We start from the raw sequence: 21,495 nt of genomic DNA, 5'->3' as shown, positions 1-21,495 counted from the left end.
AACACACAATCTCATGCACATGTAGATAATGCAGAGGAGTAACATACATATGTTGAAACGCCTAAAGTACACACACTGTGGTATTAGTCTGGTTTATACGAGTACAGTATTTGTACTCTTCTATAGTATTTTAAATCTATTTCATGTTAAAGGGCTTACATGGCAGAAAAGATGTGGTGGGGTGCTTGTTGGACTGAAAGATTTCAGAAATGTCAGAGGTCATAAAAAAAATGGCCACATGGGGGTGCTATCCACACTACAATGAAACTAGTAACAACTTCCCACATTGCTCTTGACAACAAATTTCCAGGAAACTCAGAGAGGACAGAGGCATTTTAATCACTCCTAAAGCCAATTTAAGTGTTAATTCTGCTTAGTTATGAACCAAAGCCAAGCTGCAGATGTTACATGAAGGTCTTAAAAGACTCCTTAAAGATATTTAACTTTGTAACCACTGACTATGTTGATAGCCGCGCTTTCTGCAGAAATGACCTTTATTCCAGTTCTTGGACACAAATGGCTTAACACATGGCACATTTAGAGAGTGCGCTTTACCCTAGTCCCAGGATGCCTTTTTGCACCGCTATTTAAAAAAATAAATTAATAAACATGTGTCGTAATAGTTTTATAAGAGAAAAAACACCTGGTGATTAGTATTAATACAGGTAATACCTGTAGGCAAATGATCATTTTTCCATGGAGACCAGAAGAATACAAATGATTTCAACAAGCAGGAGAAGTGCTTTCATAGGGGCTCCCCACTGTACAATGATCTGCATCATAGTGTAACTCATACTGTTTTGTTGCAGCGAATAACCATTAATACCAGAATCAACGGGTTTATATTTAAATCAGGAACACGTTCAGGCATGTTTTCTTTTATGATACTGACAATTAGTTTTTATTATTAGAGTTTAGAGAACTTCAACATGGAGTTGGGGGCCAAGCAGCGAGAGGAAGTGGTGACACGTCGTCCATGTTAAATTCACTTTATGTGGGATCAAGACTTTTCGCAGGATTCACATTTTACTGTTTTTCCTTCACACACTTTCATGGAATATTAAATGTAAATGAATACATTTAGCTCCGCCATGTGATCTTTTATTACCTAACACAGGAACAGCTTCAAACTAAAACACTCCCACGTCACTCTAGAACAAAATAACGCCGTCCTTTCAACCCGAAGACAAAGCAGTGCATACCTGAGTCACTGGCACAGAGCTCAGTGATAAAAACAAACAGCACATGCTACAAATGCTTGGGTGATACTGACGTCGTCTGAGTCATCATATGAAACAGTCAACAGATCAGCTATGGAGTAGGGTCAGAAAAGGACATAATTGCTGTTTTAGCTAACCCTGTACACAGTTCTGTCAGATTTTATTGTGAAAGGCTTTGTATTTTTCTTTTGTGTAACATCTTTTCTTTTTTCTTTTTCTGATGTTGTGCTTTTCTTTACTGTGTCATGGATCCATATGGGTCTGAAATAAAGAAACTGTTAATGAAGAAATGCTCTTGCAGTTTTTACAGCCTTCTCTGTGCCTTTCATGTACAAAGACCATGCCTTAACATGTACAAGGAAGTTTGTTGGTAGACAGGAAGTGAGGGAGATGGATGAGAGGGATAGAAGGGAAAGTGATGGTTCGGTGAATGTGTACATGGATGGATCGTGGTGGAGGAATCCAGAGAGTGACACTCAGGTCTTCCCTTCTCAGGAAGCTTTATATTCCTAGAATGAAAGATGGAAGAAGAAGAAATGAAAAGGTGAGGCTGACTGGAATGAGACATGAAGTGAAAATGTAGCTTTCTCCAGTGCTGTAATCTGAACTGACAACAGAGAAGTTTGCTCATTCAGCTTTGTTGTCTCTGCATGTAATACAGGTAAATACACAACCAAATGCAGCTTGGCATCTAACAGATGTGCACATAGCAGCAAGTGCAAAACAAAACCAATATCAGGGTAAAAAAAAAAAGTTATTTCTTCGAGTACGTGATCTTTTGAGCTGTATAATCACATGTCCCAGAATTCTTGTCAGTTGTGCTACATCAATGCAAAAAAAAAGAAAAAAAAAAAGACAAGCAATGACACAAGACACTGCTATTCTGCATGACATGAGAAGATGTTTAGCCTGGATGAATGCTCGTGAAACTGGAGGACGTGGAGAACATCTGCCAGGTTCCCATGTGCATTGTTCCCTTTAGATGCTGCGGTATTTTTAAACTCTCTTTGTCCTAAAGAAGAATACTGCGTTAGTCAAGACAACACAGTTAAAGCTAGTACAGTAAACATTAAACAGAAAGCATTCACTGACAGGAGTGCTTGACTGATGCCCCGCCCACTTGCAGTTTAAATTCGCCAATCAAGTCTGAACACACGGTCTCTGATAGTGAAACACTCTCCAGTCACCTGCTGGATCAGGAAGAGAGATTCATCTCTGTGGTTGAGTCGCTGTGGAAAATGATCTGGAGCTTCATCACCTGAGAGAAGACGCTGGAGGTAACGATGTGACTATTGGTCCTGTGTACTGTTAGAGTCATTCTCTAGTATTCGACATGGGTTTATCATTGATGTTAACTCTATAGTGAAATGGGTGATGACAGTCAAGATTATGTTTTATATTTAGTGACAGATCAGGGAAACTTTGAACTCATTTCTCTTGAACATCGTGACTAGTTTTATATGTCATTGGCATAAACTTGAAACAAACACTGGAAAGAGCAGAGGCTGGAGCTTCGACGACTGGCTGCAGATTAAACATTACAGTCACACGGCCTATGAGGCAAATGTTCACAGAACAGGTTTTTCCTGTTCCCTTGTGGACAAAAACAAGACAGTGGGGAAGTGTTGCTGATACATTTCTGCAACAGAGAAAGTGAAAGAAAAATCAACCGTACCTTTTCATTGTGACTCTCAATGTCAATTTATATGTATATAGCACATTTAAAAACAACCAAGTCCTTTACAGACTAGTCTGTAAATCATGCAACAATTCAAACTGAATTGAATGCCAAAGAATAGAAATTTATTTTAAGAAGGGATTTTGAAACAGGCCGTCTCTGTGCCAGCCTGCTTCCACTGCAGTGGTTGTAGTTGATGGAGTTTAGTCAGAAAGTTCTTTGGTCGGTGGTTTGTAACAAACAGGATGAAGAACAGGATCAGATGTTGTAACAGTTGGCTGTATCTGTATCTCTGCAGTAGGGGCTGATTGATTTTCTTTACCTGAATACATATTGTGGCATTTCACACAAAAGAAGCTATGGAGGCTTTTCTGAAAGTTTTATTGAAGCTTGAACACAAACTATTGTCAATCATAGACTACGTCAACACAGCGAACTTGGAATATGTGGCTCCCAATCGGGAAAAACAAAAAACAAAGTTGAAAAGTTGAAAACACCTTTTCAACTTTTCCATGTACAGCAGCTAAAGGTCTAATAACTTCAGACAAAGAAATTCACCAAAACATAGATGATGTGCAGCCTCCTTGTCTGTGTTACCACAGGAAGTTGGTGAAGTTGTTTACTGACTCCTGCTAGTGTTGGCAGATACCTGTTCAGATGCATTGCAATAGTACTTGTTATAGTAGTAGTAGTAATAGTTGTATTTCAGGGCTGACATGTCATGGTTTTAGTATTTCCACACACTTGATGCTAGTTTGCTGCAATAGGCTCCTCACCTGTCTTCAAGGAGGCGTCCATGTTGTTATTGTCACGTAATCAGTGGCTAGTCAATGTTTTTTGTATGTATTTTGTATTTTGCGAGTCCACTAGTCGGTACAACCCCTAATCTGCAGTGAGTGACCTTTGACCTGATGTGTTGATGACTCTTCATCTCTGTCTCCTCTGACAGGGAGAAGATGATCTGCAGGATCCTGCTGCTCATCATCCTCAACTCAAGTGTCTGTGGTCAGTTTAGAAATTGACTTGATGAAGTCCAAATCAATTGTCAGTCTTCAATGATGGAGCTGAAAGACTCCCATGTTCCAGTTCTCAGTGTGTCTGCTCCTCTCTTTCTCTCTCTGTCTCCTCAGCAGCAACATTTGAAGTGAATGTGACACAGAGCTCCTATCAGGCAGAGGAGAACCACGACATCACACTGGAATGGACCTTCACCACCAAACCTGACTCTTCATACAAATATCTGATCATCACCTGTAGCTTGTTCATCAAACATCAAGAGAAAGAGTTGACTCTGTATCATGTACGTGAAGGTGTTGAGGTGTCAGAGTCTCAAGATGAACAGTTTTCAGGACGAGTCCAGGGAGACAAAGACGTCCTCAGAGAAGGACGAATCAGACTTCATGTGTCCAGACTCAGGACTGATGACTCTGGTCTGTACGTGTGTGAAGTGAAGACAGATTATGGCTCCAACTCCGGCAAATGTGGACTCAGCGTCACTGGTGAGAACACTGACACAAAGTACAAATCAACCAAGTCATAAATGAACAATTAGTTTTTAATCCTTTATGTCAGATCCTTTGCAGATTGTATTGCAAACGCGTCCTATTACATTTGAAACAACTGGTTTTGTTTTGAACATTTTTCTATAGTTTCTCGTTATGTCACGATATTAGACACATGTATATGTTCATTTCCGACAAACAGCAAATGCTAGCTGCTAGCTAAAAATGTTCTACCATTACTGAACCTAATATGTTATCTACGTATGTATGTTTGTCTTCATGCAGCGTGCAAACTTCCAAAGCAGAAACGAGGTAGACGCTGCGAGCCGACCACATTTAATCAGAGTCTGGCAGTTACAGTTCTGATCATTATGATACTTTTAGCTCTAAAACCTTTCATTGCTTTTCTATGGCGGCGCCGGACCCGTGCAGGTATGATGGGAATCTTTCACATTTTGCATACATTAATATTTTGAAACGGTTGTGCAGTGTTACATCAGTGGCATTATTCCCTAAAAGAAAAAAACTGTGCAACTGGATTTTGTTTACTTAAGTACTTAAGTTAATATAACAAAACTAACATTTAAAAATCCAACTAATTGTTCCCATTGTCCATTTTCCTCAGGTACGACTCAAGAACCATGAAGTTACTGAACTAGTACTGAGTACAGAAGGAATGATTGATGATGGGACTCCATGGGACTACTTGCCAACTCTGTCTGCTGACTTCAAACATGTACTTTGCAAGTTCTGACTGTATCTGCTTCAAATAGGGCCTTAAGATTGTGAGCATCATTTAGTTTCCACTTAAGATGGAATTACTTTTAAGCACTTTACTTTTTGTTCTATTTACTTAAATATTGTAAACAGGTGATATAATTAAACAAACAATATATATATTATATATATTTTATATAATATACTATATACTACACTATATACTGAAATAATGTGATACTGTAACTACTGTCATCTAAAGATTAAGTTCCATAATATTAATATAACTTTGTTTTTAAATAGCTCTACCATCTGGCCAAATGAAGTAATTTCCGTGTAACTGTCAACCGAATAACTACAATAAATTATTTTTTGTGACAGAATATTTGCAGTATTTGTGGTTTTCCTTACATTTGATGAAACACTTTCAGTTTTGATGCTGTGATGGGGATCCTCTTGGTATTCCTCTTAATACTGTAGTTCTTTTTCTTTTTTGTGTGTCCTGAGAGGTAGGTTCGCTTCATTTTATCCAGCAGCAGGACAAAGTCAGCTAGTAGGGGGTCCCATTAGGGGAGATTCACAACGTGTTCCATCACTGATTAGGACCAATATCAACTGTCTCTGGGGACCCCCTTCCAACTTGGGCACTAGGCAATTGCCTTGTTTGCCTGTCCGCTTGCAGTGGCCCTGGGGGTAGTTCAGGCCTCAGAGGACTCCTGGCTGGATCGCCAAAATCTGTGTTAGTCTTAAAAGTCTTCCTTTCTTACTCTTCTTTTGGGAATTTTTGTTTGGAGGTTTATCTGCACTTGTGAAACTGAAACTATACGTATTTGAGTGTAGGGAGGGTAAAACTGGATTCCCCTCTATGCCCCTCTGCGTACATTGACTTGAAAGTCCTGGACTGTCCAGATGTGGTGGTGAACAAAAAGCAGAGTGTGGAGATGGAAGAAGAAAACTACATTGGCCATTATTATGTCTAAAAGGCAGAAAACAAGGAAAAGTCACAAGGAATGGGGGCAATATACTGAATATTTTTTTTACATCCATTCATCACTGAAGAACCAAATGAAGCTTGTGTATTAAAGAAAAAAATGCTTAAAATGTATTATAGGTCAAAAGCAGAAAAGCAACATGACTACATGAAAATAGTTTTTATTCATTTGTCTTCCATTATTATTTTTTTTTTTTTACAAAATAATAAATTCACAAGAAAATTGCAAATAACGCCAAATAGCCTAATTATTATCATTTCACATAATTTTGACATTAGTAAAAATTATAGAAAGGGTATTTACAATATTGTGACACATGTATAACAGCTTGATAACATATTTTAACATAACATTTAAAGTTTGAGAAACAGCTGACGACATGTCTTTTCATTCATTTTGAGAGTTGCTGTTGTTATCCCTGATGGTTAGCTAACACTTGGCGTGGATTAAATATTGTTTTTGGTGACCATGAGAAAACAAAACTAATCAGACAGTTAAGTCTAATGTCAAAAACATGTACAAACACGCGGCAACAAAACGGTTCAAGCTAACTCTGTTTACAGCTGGCTGGTACAGATTCATACACTGTTCATTCACAAATGTTTAGCTTTCCAGCTCCCGTCCTGGGGTGTCCAAGACGAGTAGTATGACTTCATGTAAATGTTCATCATTTTAACAAGTTAAGAGGAAGAAGATGAGGAGAAGGAGAAAGAAGACAAGGGGAGGGTGGAGGAAGGAGCATCAGTGGAGGCGATAAGCTGATCACACCACTCTGGCTCGTCCAGGTTTATTTCAACAAATGGGTCAGTGGAGCAAACCGCTAAGGACAAACAGAGTGAAAATTTTTAGATTAATAAATGTTGTCATTGCTTGTGTAAACGCACCTTCCTGCTTTCCTATATTTCTAGCTGAGAGTGTTATGGGATTCATTGAATTTTGAATGTTTTCTATGACCCTGTTTGTTTTTTCTTGTATTTCCTGTTTTTGTAAAGTTCTTCCTTGGTGTTCTTGTTTACTTCCTGTGTTTCTCCCCTACTTTGGTTGTGGGATTTGTTTCTCCTTGTGGCTCGCCCTCATTAGTTTCACCTGCGTCTCGTTAACCCCTCTGTGTATAGACAGCCCTTTAATCCTCACCTCCTACCTCCCTTTAGTGTCTTGCATTTGGGTCCTACTTCACTAGAAACGTGAGAGGGAGTTAAATTAGCTTCCTGACTTGTTCAACCTGGCTTTGAATCAAAAACAAGGACAACTAGCTAAGTAAACTGCACCAAAGCTGCCATGAAACAGCTTAAAACTAAAACCAATAATAACGATTTACTGCTATCTTACATGGGTTGTTGTTGTTTTCATTCTGCTGCTCCCCAATACAGTCGAGGAACAAGTCGGTGCTGCTCGATGGGTCGGATGTCTTGTCAGCTTGCTCGTCACCCAATGAGGGGCTGGTGTTAGGAGGTGAACTTTCAACACCGTTTGCATCTGGCTGTTCCTGGGCAGCTGGAAAGAGGAATCAAGAAAAAGGTTAGCCACCCTTTACATTTTTGTTTTGTTATTTGTTTGTGAGAACATTAGGGGAATGAACTACAAAGGGTGTGCTATCCCATGTGAAAAATTCCTCCTGTAGTTTTTACCCCCTGAGAAAACCCTCAAATTTATATTTTTTCCAATTTAATGTTGGCTTTGAAAACCGCGCCTCAAGAAATGTTCCAACTCGAAAGCAGCATGTAAATGAAGTGAAAACAGGGTGATGAAGGAAGACCATTGGCTGTCACCCATTTCTTAACCACGGCTTTGAAGCTCAGTGTGGGTGGCATTAGTCGTTAGAATTTTGGCAGAGCCTTTCTCCACCTACATCCCAGCTCATTCAAAAATAGGTAAATCTTGTCACCACTTGTCACTTAAAGCAGCCATGCCCTTATTTATGCATAACTTTCAGACTTAATATAATTTAAACAGGTGTGTCATATAAAAATTCTGGTCACGAATGGAGAAATTATCTATAGAGATGAAATTTGTTTTGTTTTTTTGTACCGGGCTGTACTGGATTTCTGCTTTAAAGTTGGACATTTTTACATGGAGGTCAATGGGAATTGACTTGTTATTGGAGCCAGCCTCTAGTGGCCATCAGAGGAATTGTAGGTCTAGGCACTCAATGACCATTTTCTGTGATGAGATATGATGGATGGATGGATGGATGGATATACTGTATACATGATATTTATGGGATTATAAAAATTTGAGCAAATGTTAACGAGACAAGACTAGAATAATATTTGATGTGATAAGATGTTATTTGAATTGTTATTTGAATAGTTATTTTGAACATTCAGACTGACTTTCAAAATATCTGTCCCTGTCATTGCATGGTTTAAGGGGCGGTTGCCTATCTGATCTCAGGCAGTTGATGGCAGTCCAAAAATCTAAGACTTCTGAATCCATTGCCTTCTGAATTTCTATTTTTTTGACACATGTTTAAACAGTGGACAGTAGAGTGTTTAATATATTAGCATTTAGCAAACTAAAATTGTCCAACATTATACAGTAAACCATTCAAATTGCAATAATGCAATTTATTGTTTAAGATGAAAAATGTTAGTTTTGCTTCAAAATGGTTCACCCTCAAACGCTTCCCTGATTATGTTTGGTAATGTTAATTACCACAACAATAGTTATGAGTGTTGTCCTTTTGAATGCACTGGCAGACAAGTTTTCTCAGGAATATGTGCTCAATTTGAAGTTTCTAAAAATACATTGTATGTGACATTTGAAATAGCTGCTAAAATGAGTGCTATTATTTGCAGTTTGAATAAACTGTCATTACATTTCACATGGACAGCTTTCCTGAGGTCATGACAGTTCAAAAAACTTTGACTTTTTCCAGAAGACGTAGCTGAAAAAAGTTTGTCCTAAGAAGGTTGTCAATTTCAAATTTCATGGAACTGTCCGAAATCTCAATTTCCTCCTGGGTGTTGAAGCCAAGACAGAATCCGCAAACACAATCCATTCTGTTTTGCCCTCACTTAAGTGTAGAAAATGTTGGGCAATCCACTGCTTAATATCATCAATGCAAAATAAAATAAAGTGTTCTGTGCACTAGTATGCTTCACTGGCAAATACACTGGAAAATCATCTTCATAACAATGAAAAGGTAAGTTAAGATACGTATAAGATATATAAAATAAACAGAATGGAGCCAAGAATAGAACCTTTGTAAGAAGGTAATCTAAAGTGGCTGTCAAAATTAACATTGATTTGAGGTGTGTTTACATGTACAAATTTGTAGATCTCAGTGGGTTCTTGCGGCATACCATTTTCTTAGAGTACATTGAACTATTCAACTGGCAGTTTATTAACTGATCTAGCTGGTCTGAAAATTGAATAAAGATCCTACTGTTGGCAAAATTTCAAATCTATTAAATTCCTGAGCTTTAGTTTGGTTGGTGGCAGGTAGGACCTTAGAAGCATGAAAACACTATCATTGAACAGGAAGTAGTTTTTGGACAAAAAAAAAAAAAAAAATGTCCTCATATGTGGACACTGGGATTATTTCACTTTATATTATAATAAAATCATCAATATGTGACATTGCTGACACTGTGATAGACTGAATTGTAAATAATCAAGTCCCAATATCCTCAAACGAGTACTTGCAAAGTTATTGCTCATTGCCATTGATAAAATTTGTAAAACTTGAGATTTAGTATATTGTCCCCCTTTGACCCGTAATTGGCAATAGAATGAATTCACTGAATCTAGTTAGTTATTAGTAGTTAGTTACTATAAGTAGTAAAGAGGATTCAGGTTTAAATGAAGCAGAAGAAGCTGCCACAAACCTGAAACTTAATGTCCCCACATGAGGACGATGATTTCAGGAGGTTAAAAGATAGAATTTAATTTTGTACCGCTCTCTTCAACGGAGGTCTTTTCCTCTGGCTGGAGACTCGTGCCGTTGGCTACTGGAGGAGTGGAAAGGTCGTCGATGGTGTACATAGGCACTGGTTGTTCTGAAATAAAGCACACGGGTCATTCTCAACTCATACACAGTCATAATGTTAATCCAAATGGACTTAATTAGATGGAAACACACCTAAGTCATCCACATAGACTTGTTCAAATGTGCCAGAGGGCTCGTTGAAATGGTTAGCAGACGGCGGACGCTGGAGGTCAAATGAGTACGTCTGGACAAACGAAGAAAAAACAAGGCCGGTAAGGTCACAGAGTTTAGAGGAAAACAAAACTAAAAACCTTTTCTTTCTTACTCTGGCTGCTCTCCTGAGTATGTAGAGGAAGACAAGCAGAATAATCATCACCACGATGATGAGCGCCATGACCACATAACCTGGAAAGGTGGAAAGAGAGTTGTGTAAGTTTTATTAGGAGTTGTTTTAGCATGTTTTATGTTAAGGATAATATGAATGATTAATGAGTTAAGCATCAATAAATACATGTCCTTACCCCAGACATTTTGTCCTTCCCCTAGTGGACAATAGAGGTACAATGAATTTACAGGAAAAAAAATCTTTCAACACCAAGTGAATGCATGGATTAAATGTCTAAGAGACATCGTGATGAATAATAATAAATATTACAATACACATAACAGTAATAATATATGTATAATTAACAAATCATTAAATTTTGCCTAGATTTTCATTTTTTTTTCTATTTCAATTAAATAAATAGTGATGTTTTGTAAAATGGAGTTACTAATAAATCTGTATTTTTTTTTTTTTTTTTGCATGCCAAAAAGTCATACCAAATTTTTCAAAGGCTCTGACTTTAAACTTTTTTTTATTTCCACTTAAATATGTAGAAGAGCTGCGTGCGACTGATGTGAGCGTGTTTGTCAGAGTAGAGGCGTGAGCACGTTGTGGTTTTTCGCACAGGAAGGACAACTGAGTCAGTGAAGGCGTCCTTTTTAAAATGCACAGCATTTTAGTACCTGGTAAGTCAGTTGAGGGGGCTGCTGTCGTGCTGTCTACCATGGACACTGTGGTGACGCTACTGGTGGTGTGCTGGTGCTTATTTTCTATGGTGGTGACGGTCTTGTTGGGTTCGTTGGTGTCATCTGTTTCGTCTAAAAGAGTCTGTGAAATACGATCAGTGTTTGAGTCTTTTAATGTCACAGCCTTTAGTCTGAAACCTCTGGAGGAGATGGAGAGGAGGAGGAGGAGGAGGAGAAGAAGGAGAGAGAGAGACAGTAGAGAAAGAAAGAAAAGGACACTGGCGAACTGCAAAGAGAGAAGATGAAGTAGAAGTTGGGTGACGATGGAATGAAGAAAGGGACGTAGAAGTATGGGGGAAGTGGAAGAAGAAGAGGAAGAGTAGCAGAAGAAGGATGAGGAGAATGGGGAAGAGAAAATGCAGGAGGAGGAGAAGGAAGAAGGGAATTAGAGGAAGGAGGAGGAGGATGGGAAGAAGAAAGATGCGGAGAGATAAGATAGTGAATAAGGGAAGTAGGAAGACTTTTTAAAAGACATTTTGATGCGAAACTTAGTTAGAATCAGATGAAGTTAAAGTTAAAGATAAAGATGAGGAAGATAAATACCGTGTCATTTGACGGGCCATTCTCAGTGGATGGAGCTGTTGCCGTGGCGACACCAGTTTCAACGGTAGGCGTGAACAGGGGTTCAGTAATGGTGTCGTTGTCACTGGAACCTGTTCCATACAGAAAAACGAGACCCGTTACCAAAGCAGGAACAACCAGAGAACCGTAACCATGGAGACGACAATGTCCACACAGAGACGAAAGGGTAGAGGAAGAGAGGAAGCGTGAGGAGGTAGAAGAGAAAGGAGGGAGACAAGGACATAGACTGCAACTAGAGACGATGAAGTGACAGAGGAGGAAAAGAAGAAGGACAATGAGGAGGCGGAGGGACGTGAAGGAGGAGCAAGTGGAGGTGGAGAAAGAAGGCAATAAAGAAGTAGGAGAAGGAGACGAGTTAGAAGAGGATGAGGAGAAGCTTCATCTGGTCTGTACCTTGGGGTGGTTCTGTGGCGTCCCCTGGAGTAGGAGTGGTGCTGTTATTCTGCTCTCCCCTGGAAACCAAGGGAAGGGCTAAAACTGAGGCAGGAGGAGAGAACGATGGAGGCGTCACCGTAAAGGACAATAAAACCAGCACTTGAGGTGAAGAAGATCAAGAGTCAACACAGAGAACAACTCAGACTTAAAAATAAATTACATTACATTACCCATAAATTAGAGTTTATGAAGAAAAACTACAAAGATGGAGTCGCTATTGACTCATGGAAAGCCAGAAGAATCTAAAGGAGCAGAGGAAGTTTACAGCAGGAAGAGGAAAAGGAGGAAAATAAGGGGGAGGAGGAGGAAAAGAAGAGTAGAAGGACAAGAACAATATAGAAAGGTAAAACGAGGAAGAGGATGGAAGGATTGAGGAGAAGAGAGGGGAGGGGTATGAGAAGAAAGAAAAGACAGGAAAATAAGTAAGGACACAAGAAGGAGGGGAAGAAGAAAGGAGGAGGATGAGAGAAGAAGAACAGGAAAGCAGAGGTGGAGAAGACGACGGGGGTTAAAAAGGCGGAGACAAAGGAAGAGAAGTTTGAGGAGGAGGAGATGGCAAATAAAATAGATGACGTTCAAGAGAGCGTTTTGATTTAAATCAAGTTTTCGTGGGTGAACAGGAAGTTGTTTACATGAATAACATGAATCAAAAAACACGAAGGGAACAAAAGAAGATCAGTTCACTTATTTAACATTTTACTTCTTAGCTTTTTAAAACTGAAAGTCCAAAAAAAAAAAGACAGAAAAGAAAATCTGTAGAAATCTCTATTGGATTTTACTTATTGGTTATTTTAGAGCTCAGAGTTGCTCTGGTTGACAGTTTCTGGCCGAGTTGCTGTATTCGATGGTGCGAAGGTCTGGGAGAAGAGCTGCAACCTCAGCGAACGCCCCATTCAACTTTTGTTTTTACATTTATCACAGCGGGTTTGAATTCTGCACATCAACTAGTCTCCAAATAGCAGGAAAATGAAGGACAGTTTGTGACTTCTATTTTTTTCTTTCTTTCTTTTTGCACATTTGAGGCAGGATGTAGAGTGACACATGTGCTTACTGTAGAGCTACTGAATGTTGCTTCCTGTGTTTCAGAGGTTTCCACGAGTCCTTAAATGACTCTAAACACCTGTTGCCTAGTCTAAATTTGAGCCTGAAGGAATAAATCATGAACCTTGTTGAAGCTCTTTGTTATCCCTGCGTCATTGGATCCTAACCCTAAAACTAGGGCCTAACCCCAAGTCCAACAGTTGATCTCGACTCACCGAGGAAACAGATTCGACTCCACAGCTTCATGGTGGTGATGAATTAGCTTTTTTTTTCTCTTTCTTCTTTCTCTTCTCTCTGTCGTTCAGATTTCTTAAAGCTGGACCATCGGCTCTCCTCGAGTTTCTCCTTTCACTTATATTCCTTTCTTCCAGGAGCACCCCCCTAGTCCTTTGTCGTCGGCTGTCGTTCAGTTTGAATGCTCTGCGTGGCGCGCTCTCTCTCTTCCTCTCTCTACTCTCTCTCAGTATCTCTCACCCTCTCTGGTTGACTCTCATTCGCTGATCGCCTTTTTTTTTCTTTTTTTTTTCTTTTTTTTTTGTTTGCCTCTCTTTCAAAGCGTAGGGGCCAAACATTGGTGGGCACATTTCAGCATGATTCGACAATTTTTTAGGTGAAGTCGAACTGACAGGAGGCAAGTAACACTATGACAATCTTGAAAAAAGTCAGTGTTCTGCTGTGAAACTTTCTGACCTGGTATTCATTCAGTTCATTTATTACTTAGACATGTAGCACCCACCTAGACCAGACCAGACACCCCCACCCCATAGCAATGACACATCCCCAGTGGGATGCAGAACAGAAAACGGGAAGAACAACAGAAGACATTGATCTGGCCTCCAAATTCACTAGATCCCAAACTGATCAAGTATCTGTGGGATGATCCGCCACAGAAGCCCCTCCCCTCAACCCACATATATAATGAAGGTATACCAACTAGCTTTAGCTCGTCCCATCTCTTGATACTTAATGCGAGCACGGTACTGCTTCTTCTACATCCCTTTCCAGAGGGCATATTCTGACCTCTTCTCAGTTAAATTCACTAGGTCCCAAACTGATCAAGTATCTATGGGATGATCCACAGACCCCCCCCCCGCTAACAACATCCTCTTTCAAGGCAGCACAGGACACTCTCAGAAGGCCCATGTCCATTCTCTGATGAGTGAGTTTTGGAGGCACAAGGGAGACCTACACTGTATTTGGATGTTATGCCTGATCGGTATATACATTTTTCTTTACCTTAACCTTCTACATCTGTCTCTCTCTCTCCCTCTGTCTCTCTCTAAACGTCTCTCGGTATCAGTCAGGAACTGAGTCATCGACCGCAGACTCTGCTCCAGATTGACACAGGATGCTCGCTCAGTGTTACAGCCTCTCACCTCGTGGGCACATGTGTCAGGGCAAAGCATCAAACTCAACCTGCAGAACGCACAAGATTTTATTGAATAAATAGTGATGATAATAATAAATCTAACGGCACGGAAGGGTTGCAAGAAGGAGAGGAAGCACTTCGTTTTAAGCATTTTTATTTATTTTTTTAAACAAAGAACAGTTGTACTGCTGCTTCGTGCAAGTCAGTTTGTTTGGTTTTCTTGTCTTTGTGGTTTGCTGGCTGCATGTAGAGGAGCGTGCAGCACCTGCAGCGCAGTTTGAATGTAACAGGTTTCAGAGGTAGAAGTAGAGAATTGTTTACTTGGCTGCAAAAATGCACATAAAGGTTAAAGTACATGTTGGGGAAAAAGAGCTGTATCATTATTATTATTGATTATTATTATTATTGATTATATACATGTAGACTGATCAGGCATAACATTATAACCACCTGCCTAATAATGTGTAGGTCACTTTTGTGCCTCCAAAACAGCTGTGACTCATCAGAGAATGGACATGGTCCTTCTGAGGGTGTCCTGTGGTGTCTGGTAACATAATGTTGTTAGCTTGAGGCCTTTGGATCATATAGGTTGAGGGGAGGGGCCTCTATGGTGGATCATCACACAGATACTTGATCAGTTTGGGATCTAGTGAATTTGGAGGCCAGGTCAACACCTTGTGCTGTTCTTTATGCTTTTTTAGTTGTTTCTAATGTGTTTTTGTGTATGTCTCCTGCTGGAGATGGGTGCTGCCATTATGTGGAGTGTCATTGCTATGGGGTGGGGGTGTTTGGTCTGGTCTAGGTGGGTGCTACATGTCTAAATAACATCTTCACAAATGAATGCCAGGTCCAAAAGTTTCCCAGTAGAACCGTTAGTTGTGACAAGATGGTTTTAATGTTATTTACTTCTTCTCTCAGTGGTCATAATGTTGTGGCTGATGGCTGTATGTTGTAATGTTGGAGACTTATTCATGCTAAATAGATGCAGCATTCAGTTAAAAGTTGACAAAATCCATATTCACATGGTATCAGTTTTACATGTGTTTTAGAAATTACCACCTACACATGTGTGTTTAAACTGACTCCATGATTCTTTAGTGAAAAAAAAGAAACCAAACTTTTTTTTTTTTTTTTTTTTTTTAAATTTGTGGTGGGATTTTTATTTTACTCCACAAATTATTGACATTCGCACAGGATTAAAACCACAAACGACCTCTGACACATCTCTGTTTTAAAGTAGTCTGTAATTGCATGTTTCCTTCTAAATAAAGAAGATAAGAAGCAGTTTTGTTGAGCTGGTTTCACTCATAATTTAGCAGACGTGGACTAATTCACAAGGTACCAAGTAAATACACTGCAGTCAAAGGAGGAGGATCTCAAACAAGAGTTGTAACAGATTCTACAATGCAATACAATAGAATCCAACAATACAAGGAGATTTGTTTTCTTTTCTGGTGTTCACAGTACCAGAACAGCACAGAGCAGGCAGAGGGAACCAAGGACATTTTCCCCAACGGTTTTCCTCTGCAAGAAGTGCGCAGCAGCTGTGGAAAGAGAGAGAGGACATGAAAGCTATTATATGGACAACATGTACAGTATGCAAAATATTACAGGATATTTCGGATAAATAAATGCAGCCAGGGAAACTACAGAGTTTTCAATGTGCTGGTCGGTATGCATTTCAACACTGGTCATGTGGTCAAGATTGGAAGAACAGTATTGCAGATACAAGCGACTGGCATTAAATATCCTGGGGGAGCTTGGTGTAGAGAAAAAGAAGACAAAATGGGCCGGTTGAGGTGGCTTGGGAATCTACGATTGAGAGCCTTTTGTTATAGGTTTATCGAGCGTGACCAGCTGGGAGCAGAAGCTCACGCAGCATAGATCCAGAATTTGCTCAAAGGATTACATATCTCAACTGGTCTGGAAATGGGATGATTTCAGGGTAATCCTGCAAAGTTATTTGTAAGAAATATTTAAAGAATGGATTTAAATTCCTCCAAGCCATTGATGATCACAGATCAAAAGTTAGCAGAAACATCTAGATACTGAAAACAAGGGCTCACATCCTTTTAGAACTCAGATATGTTTCACTTGTTGTTTAATTGGATTATCAAGACAGTTTAAAATCAGTTTTATTTAGAATTATACAACAAGTAGTTCTGACCAGGCAATTCGATTGGTCAATAAGACATTTAGAACATGCTCAAATCAGTATCACAGCACGGCGGACTCATCACTAAAAATATTGCTCCGCCAAGTCTGTGGCAACATTGTGTCCATCTCCATGGCAACACTGTAACTGTCAGAGCTGGAGCGGGAAACGGCTGAAAAACGCGCTACAAAATGGATCAGTTTGTTGTTAACAGCATCTTTGTTATGACTTGGGCAATAAAAGTAAACATTTTTAGCTCATTTAAGCATTATTGATTTAGTTCGAGTCCGAGACCGCGTCAAAACATGAACGTCAGCTCAGAGTTCACTCATCTGGGACTAGAAAATAATTTCTGTTGCTAGGTTGTTACTAAGGTTCGGATTATTTGCTGTAGTGGTGAACTAGGTTCCACATAGGAGTCTACTGACGTGACTGATTGTGTTCCAGTTATTAGTCAGACCCCATTTATTTCCATGGAAACGGGAAGCACACTCGCAAAAAAATTTAAATTTTGAGGGCAAAATGTCCATTTAATGATACGCCTTATTTTGTTGGCTATTGTTTTATAATCGCATTGTTATCGGTGACAGGACCGAGGCGCTTCAGACGACGTTAAAGCAAAATGTAGAACATTCTCCTACACCTTTTTAACGATCATGGCAACAACTTTAGAAGGAGCAGGGGTTTGACCGGTCCAATCTTCAGGTCATCAACAAACTGCAATGTTATCTGCAATGTACGCGATGATGTATGGGGAGGAAAAAACAGGCAGGCAGCTCTCACAGCGGGAGGTCCGACCCGGGACTTCTGGCGATGTGAAGGCACCAAAGGCGAATCGTCCTGGGATTTTCAAAGTGGTATAAGGAATAGGAATTTCAACGTATAAGGGCCTAAGTTTGTTGCCGATAAATAAGCATTGCTTGTACAGTAACGTTATGTCGTTACAACGTTGACCCCCTTTTAACGTGCCGAGTACCAACTGTAGCCTGTGACATTAATTAGCTGGCTGTCAAGGTTTTCCTGTGTCAAGCTTTAAGATGCTTCTGATGGATGGATAAGGTCAGATATGTTCAATATTTCCTATCTCCAGACGTAATATGTTTCTTTACCTGCTTGATAGTTTTGACTGAGACTCCAATCTTCCTCAGAAGTGTCATTAGTAAATTTAAATTGAATTCATTATAGACGTAAACTTAAAATCATCGTTTTATTTTATGCCCTTGTTGCCTTAAAAAACTGACAACACAAATGTGAGTTATTTTTAAAATATCTGCTATTAGAATCTTACAACGGTGTGAATACTCATGAGCTAACCTTTGACAGCTTGGGACAATTTTTCTAAGTGGATCTTTGCCATTGGTCTCTTATTGACCTATAATTTAAAACATCTAAAAATGTCAGCCTGAAGTAATCAAGTACGAAACATACGCACTGACCAGAAGAAGTCAAGTTTACCTGAATAGGTGAAGGAGGATGAGTCATCTTGCACTGGCCCAAACCATGTATAGTTTGTTAAGTCTTCAGGCATGAGTAGGGAGCCATTCCAGTTGTCAAAATAATTATAATCAACCCAATAATCAAGGGTGTCATTATATTGGTATCCACTTGGTAAAATCGATGAAATGACTGCAGCACCCAAAGGAATATAAGGACAGAAAAAAGAAAGTTTATAAAAGCTGTGAAAACTATATTCTTACATTGATCTGAAGATTGTGACACACTAAGCCAACAGTTGTCTATATGCCACTGTCAGGCAGACAATGAGCATCTGTTTCCCTAGTTTTTGGGGGTGTTCAGCACCATTTGCACGAGTAAAACCTAATCCCGTTAATGAAGCATAGGGCTGCTAATATCCTGGTTTGGCACTGTTCTGCTGCATCTGGACCAGGACTTCCTGTCATCATTGATGGACCAATGAATTCTGAATTCAACCAGTGAGCTCATCTGTCCACGAGCTGAATGTGAAGAGAAACTGGTTCATGGAGGAAAACAAGCCCAAGGAGACACATTGTTCTGCAGTAGAACAGTTTGGGACGGCCAAGTCAAAGTCCTGACCTTAACCCAATAGAAGCATCAGTTCATGAGAGGAAACCACCATCATCTCAGAGCTGAAGTGATTCTGAGGAATGGGCTAAAATTCCTCCAAATTGCTGTAAACAACAGATCAGCAGTTTACTTTATGTTTGCTATAAACCAAAATCTCATCTTTGTAGTCTACTTCCTCTTCTGTTTTAGTGGAGGTTTTGCATCAAACTGCCAAAATACACAAAGACAAAGATAAGGAACCAAATTTACGTGGCTTAACATGTCTGCTGTATTTGTACTTTACTCTGAAAGATGAAGTCAGTCAGACTTCAGGTGGTAACAGCACATTCTCAGTCAATACTACCACCTTGATTCAACACCTACAAAGAAAACCATTTAACAGAAGCACCCAAGTAACCACAACAACTTAACTGTAAGATATTTAAGATCAGATCGAGGCTCTGATCAGGATTTAGGTTGGCCGATAACTGAATAAAAAAGACTGGTATCTGATCAGGGTCCAAAAAAAAAAAAAAAAACTAGATTGAAACATCTTTAAGTTGTCAGTCCTGTTATTCCAACTCACTGATGTGCACAATTGAGGTCCTCTTTGTCTACTTTCTGGAAAATCTATTCACATGTTCTTCCATTATCATTAAGTCTGTATTGTTGATTTGATGTGTTCCTACCTTACCACCAACTCACCATTCACTTCCACTATTTCCAAAAACAAGACCTCACAAATAACAAATAGTCCAGTTAGAAGAAAGGGAATGCCAATTTCACTTGCCTTGTTGTAATTTGAACAGTTCCCCAATTGAAATGAGAATCAGAGCAGAAAATTGTCACAATATGAGGAAATTGAAATGAAACTAAAGTAAAGATAAAATTCTCTCGGGATAAATAAAGTACCTAATCTAATCTAACGACGTTAAGATTCTTCCAGTTTGTTCTCTCATTCCTGAGATTGCTGGAATCAACACAAAACATTTAGTGGAAAATATGAAGAAATGAAACAGGAATTAGGAATTTCGATGGCTCCAAATAACACCTTCTCAAAGCGAACACACCAGACAACTGCTAGAAGTTTGGTCAACTTACCAAGAGCCCACATCAAGAGAAGAAGCTTTGTCGATGCCATCTTCTTATCTTCCTATCTTATCTTCTAAAAGCTGGTTGAACATCTGGGACCACTGAGGATCGTCTGAGCTAAAGGAACACTTCCTCTCTGTGCGTGCTGTAAAACAGGAAGCAAGACGTCATTCATACGTCTGCCCCCATTTCGTAAAGCAGGGCCCTCATTTATCAATCGTGCGCAACGAGAGCGTAAGCACATTCCAACGCAAACTATGGTATTTATTAATTTGTACCTGTGCTTAGAAAAGTGTGTCAATTCACGCACAACTCTGACCATATGTACACACAAAATCTAGTGGTAGAACCGTGGAACTACACATAGAACCCAGAAAAGAGTCACAGTGTTCAGCAGCACATTAAACTTCCACGTTGCCGGTCTCTTCGAAAAAATCTAAGTCAGTAATTAGCAGACACTTTGAATAACTGACATGACAAACTATAAAAGACAACCTGAAAAGAAAAGTTGAAGTACACTACTATTGCTTACCTTGTATTATTGGAGAATTTTGAGAACCGTGCGTTTTCAAAGACCGTTAATTAATTTGATCTTGTTCAACACGCTTCAACAAAACCATACTGATGGATTTAAAACGCTTGTTTGGGTCTGTGGGACCCGTTTTCATTTTTTATTAAAAGAAAAATTATACAATTAATTCATTCTTCAAACTCAGACTCGCTGGCCTTGGAACATGTATCACAATACATTTTTAATGACCACACACCGTAACGTCCCCAGAGTGGATTGTTATCACAACCGATCAAGATGGCCAGAAGGTTCTCTGCACAGAGGGCTCTGGAACTGATTTAGGAAGAGAGAGAAGTTTTTGATGATGACGTAGAGGGAGAGGATTTAGAAGAAGAGGTTTCAGATTTTGAGGATTTGAGCATGTGCTCTGTCCCATCGGTGATCAAACCTTGGGTTATTGGTTGGGTTATTTTTGTCGATGTCATCTTCTCTTATTATCTTATCATCTCATCTTCCAAAGACTGGTTAGAAAAATGTGGGACCAGCGAGGTTCGTCTGAGCTAAAGGAACACTTCCTCTCTGCGTGTGCTGTAAAACAGGAAGCAAGAAGCTCTTAAGTCTGTCCATTTCAGAAAGCAGTGAATAAATGAATGTGAACGTGGGCTGGTTCGCCAGAAAGCACCAAGGTTCTCAGACCTCAGAACGGAACCGAATCCGGAGCCAGAACCAGAACCGTGTCGGTCTGAAAGCACTAACTGAGCACTAAATTTGCCAGTGGTAGTTTATACACAGTACATAACTATATGCTGTGATCGATATCCCTTTTCCTCCCATTGTAACTAAATATTTAAACTGTCTCCTCGTCATTTCGTAGCAGAGTTTGATGGTTACCTACTTGGTGTCTGAGGGAACCTCTGCCAGCCCTATCTGCTGACCCCTTCATCCTTACCTACAGCAACGCTACGACTTGACCCGCAGCCAGACACGAGCCAGGGTGGAAGGCTGCTTCCACTGCCTTCATTGGCTCAGGGTTGCCCCAGATAGGGCGGGGGATATAACTGCAACAATTCTGCACAACATTGAGAGAATTCAAGGGGGGCAATGATGGAAGAGCTGTGAGGGGCAACATATGCAATCATTATTTCTGACTGACCCATCACCTTCTGTCCAAAAA

The 21,495-nt window shown here is 39.7% G+C and overlaps 1 protein-coding gene and 1 long non-coding RNA gene across 3 annotated transcripts; both read right to left on the bottom strand.

Moving 5' to 3' along the window:
- Positions 1-6,253: 6,253 nt before the first annotated feature.
- On the bottom strand, positions 6,254-13,943 carry LOC125014804. Of its 2 annotated transcripts, none has more exons than XM_047596204.1 (10): positions 13,385-13,943; positions 12,087-12,227; positions 11,655-11,764; positions 11,049-11,193; positions 10,562-10,582; positions 10,366-10,445; positions 10,194-10,284; positions 10,009-10,110; positions 7,439-7,603; positions 6,254-6,929 (listed from the first exon to the last, which is right to left on the bottom strand). In XM_047596204.1, exons 1-10 carry the CDS (start codon positions 13,413-13,415, stop codon positions 6,790-6,792), a joined length of 1,026 nt encoding a protein of 341 aa, XP_047452160.1. In that variant the 5' UTR covers positions 13,416-13,943; the 3' UTR covers positions 6,254-6,789. The 2 variants fall into 2 exon arrangements, with proteins under 2 accessions (XP_047452160.1, XP_047452171.1); XM_047596215.1 differs by having other exon boundaries at positions 12,087-12,170; positions 13,385-13,934.
- A 1,235-nt stretch (positions 13,944-15,178) lies between these two features.
- On the bottom strand, positions 15,179-19,937 carry LOC125014903. The gene is made up of 3 exons (XR_007113540.1): positions 19,820-19,937; positions 18,149-18,319; positions 15,179-16,082 (listed from the first exon to the last, which is right to left on the bottom strand). It is a non-coding gene; the product is annotated as an uncharacterized LOC125014903 (long non-coding RNA).
- Between the last annotated feature and the right edge of the window lie 1,558 nt (positions 19,938-21,495).

This window comes from Mugil cephalus, chromosome 1 (genome assembly GCF_022458985.1).
Source record: "Mugil cephalus isolate CIBA_MC_2020 chromosome 1, CIBA_Mcephalus_1.1, whole genome shotgun sequence".
In the NCBI taxonomy this organism is placed as follows: domain Eukaryota; kingdom Metazoa; phylum Chordata; class Actinopteri; order Mugiliformes; family Mugilidae; genus Mugil; species Mugil cephalus.
The sequence above is the reverse complement of the archived record's forward strand: the minus strand, read 5'-3'. Positions and strand labels throughout refer to the sequence as shown.

Coding starts and splice junctions, on each gene's coding strand:
- LOC125014804 (XM_047596204.1), bottom strand. CDS start 13,415: ATGAAGCTGTGGAGTCGAATCTGTTTCCTCG. Junction 12,228..13,384: donor GAGTCGAATCTGTTTCCTCG/GTGAGTCGAGAT, acceptor CTTCACCTCAAG/TGCTGGTTTTATTGTCCTTT. Junction 6,930..7,438: donor TGAAAACAACAACAACCCAT/GTAAGATAGCAG, acceptor GTTTGTCCTTAG/CGGTTTGCTCCACTGACCCA.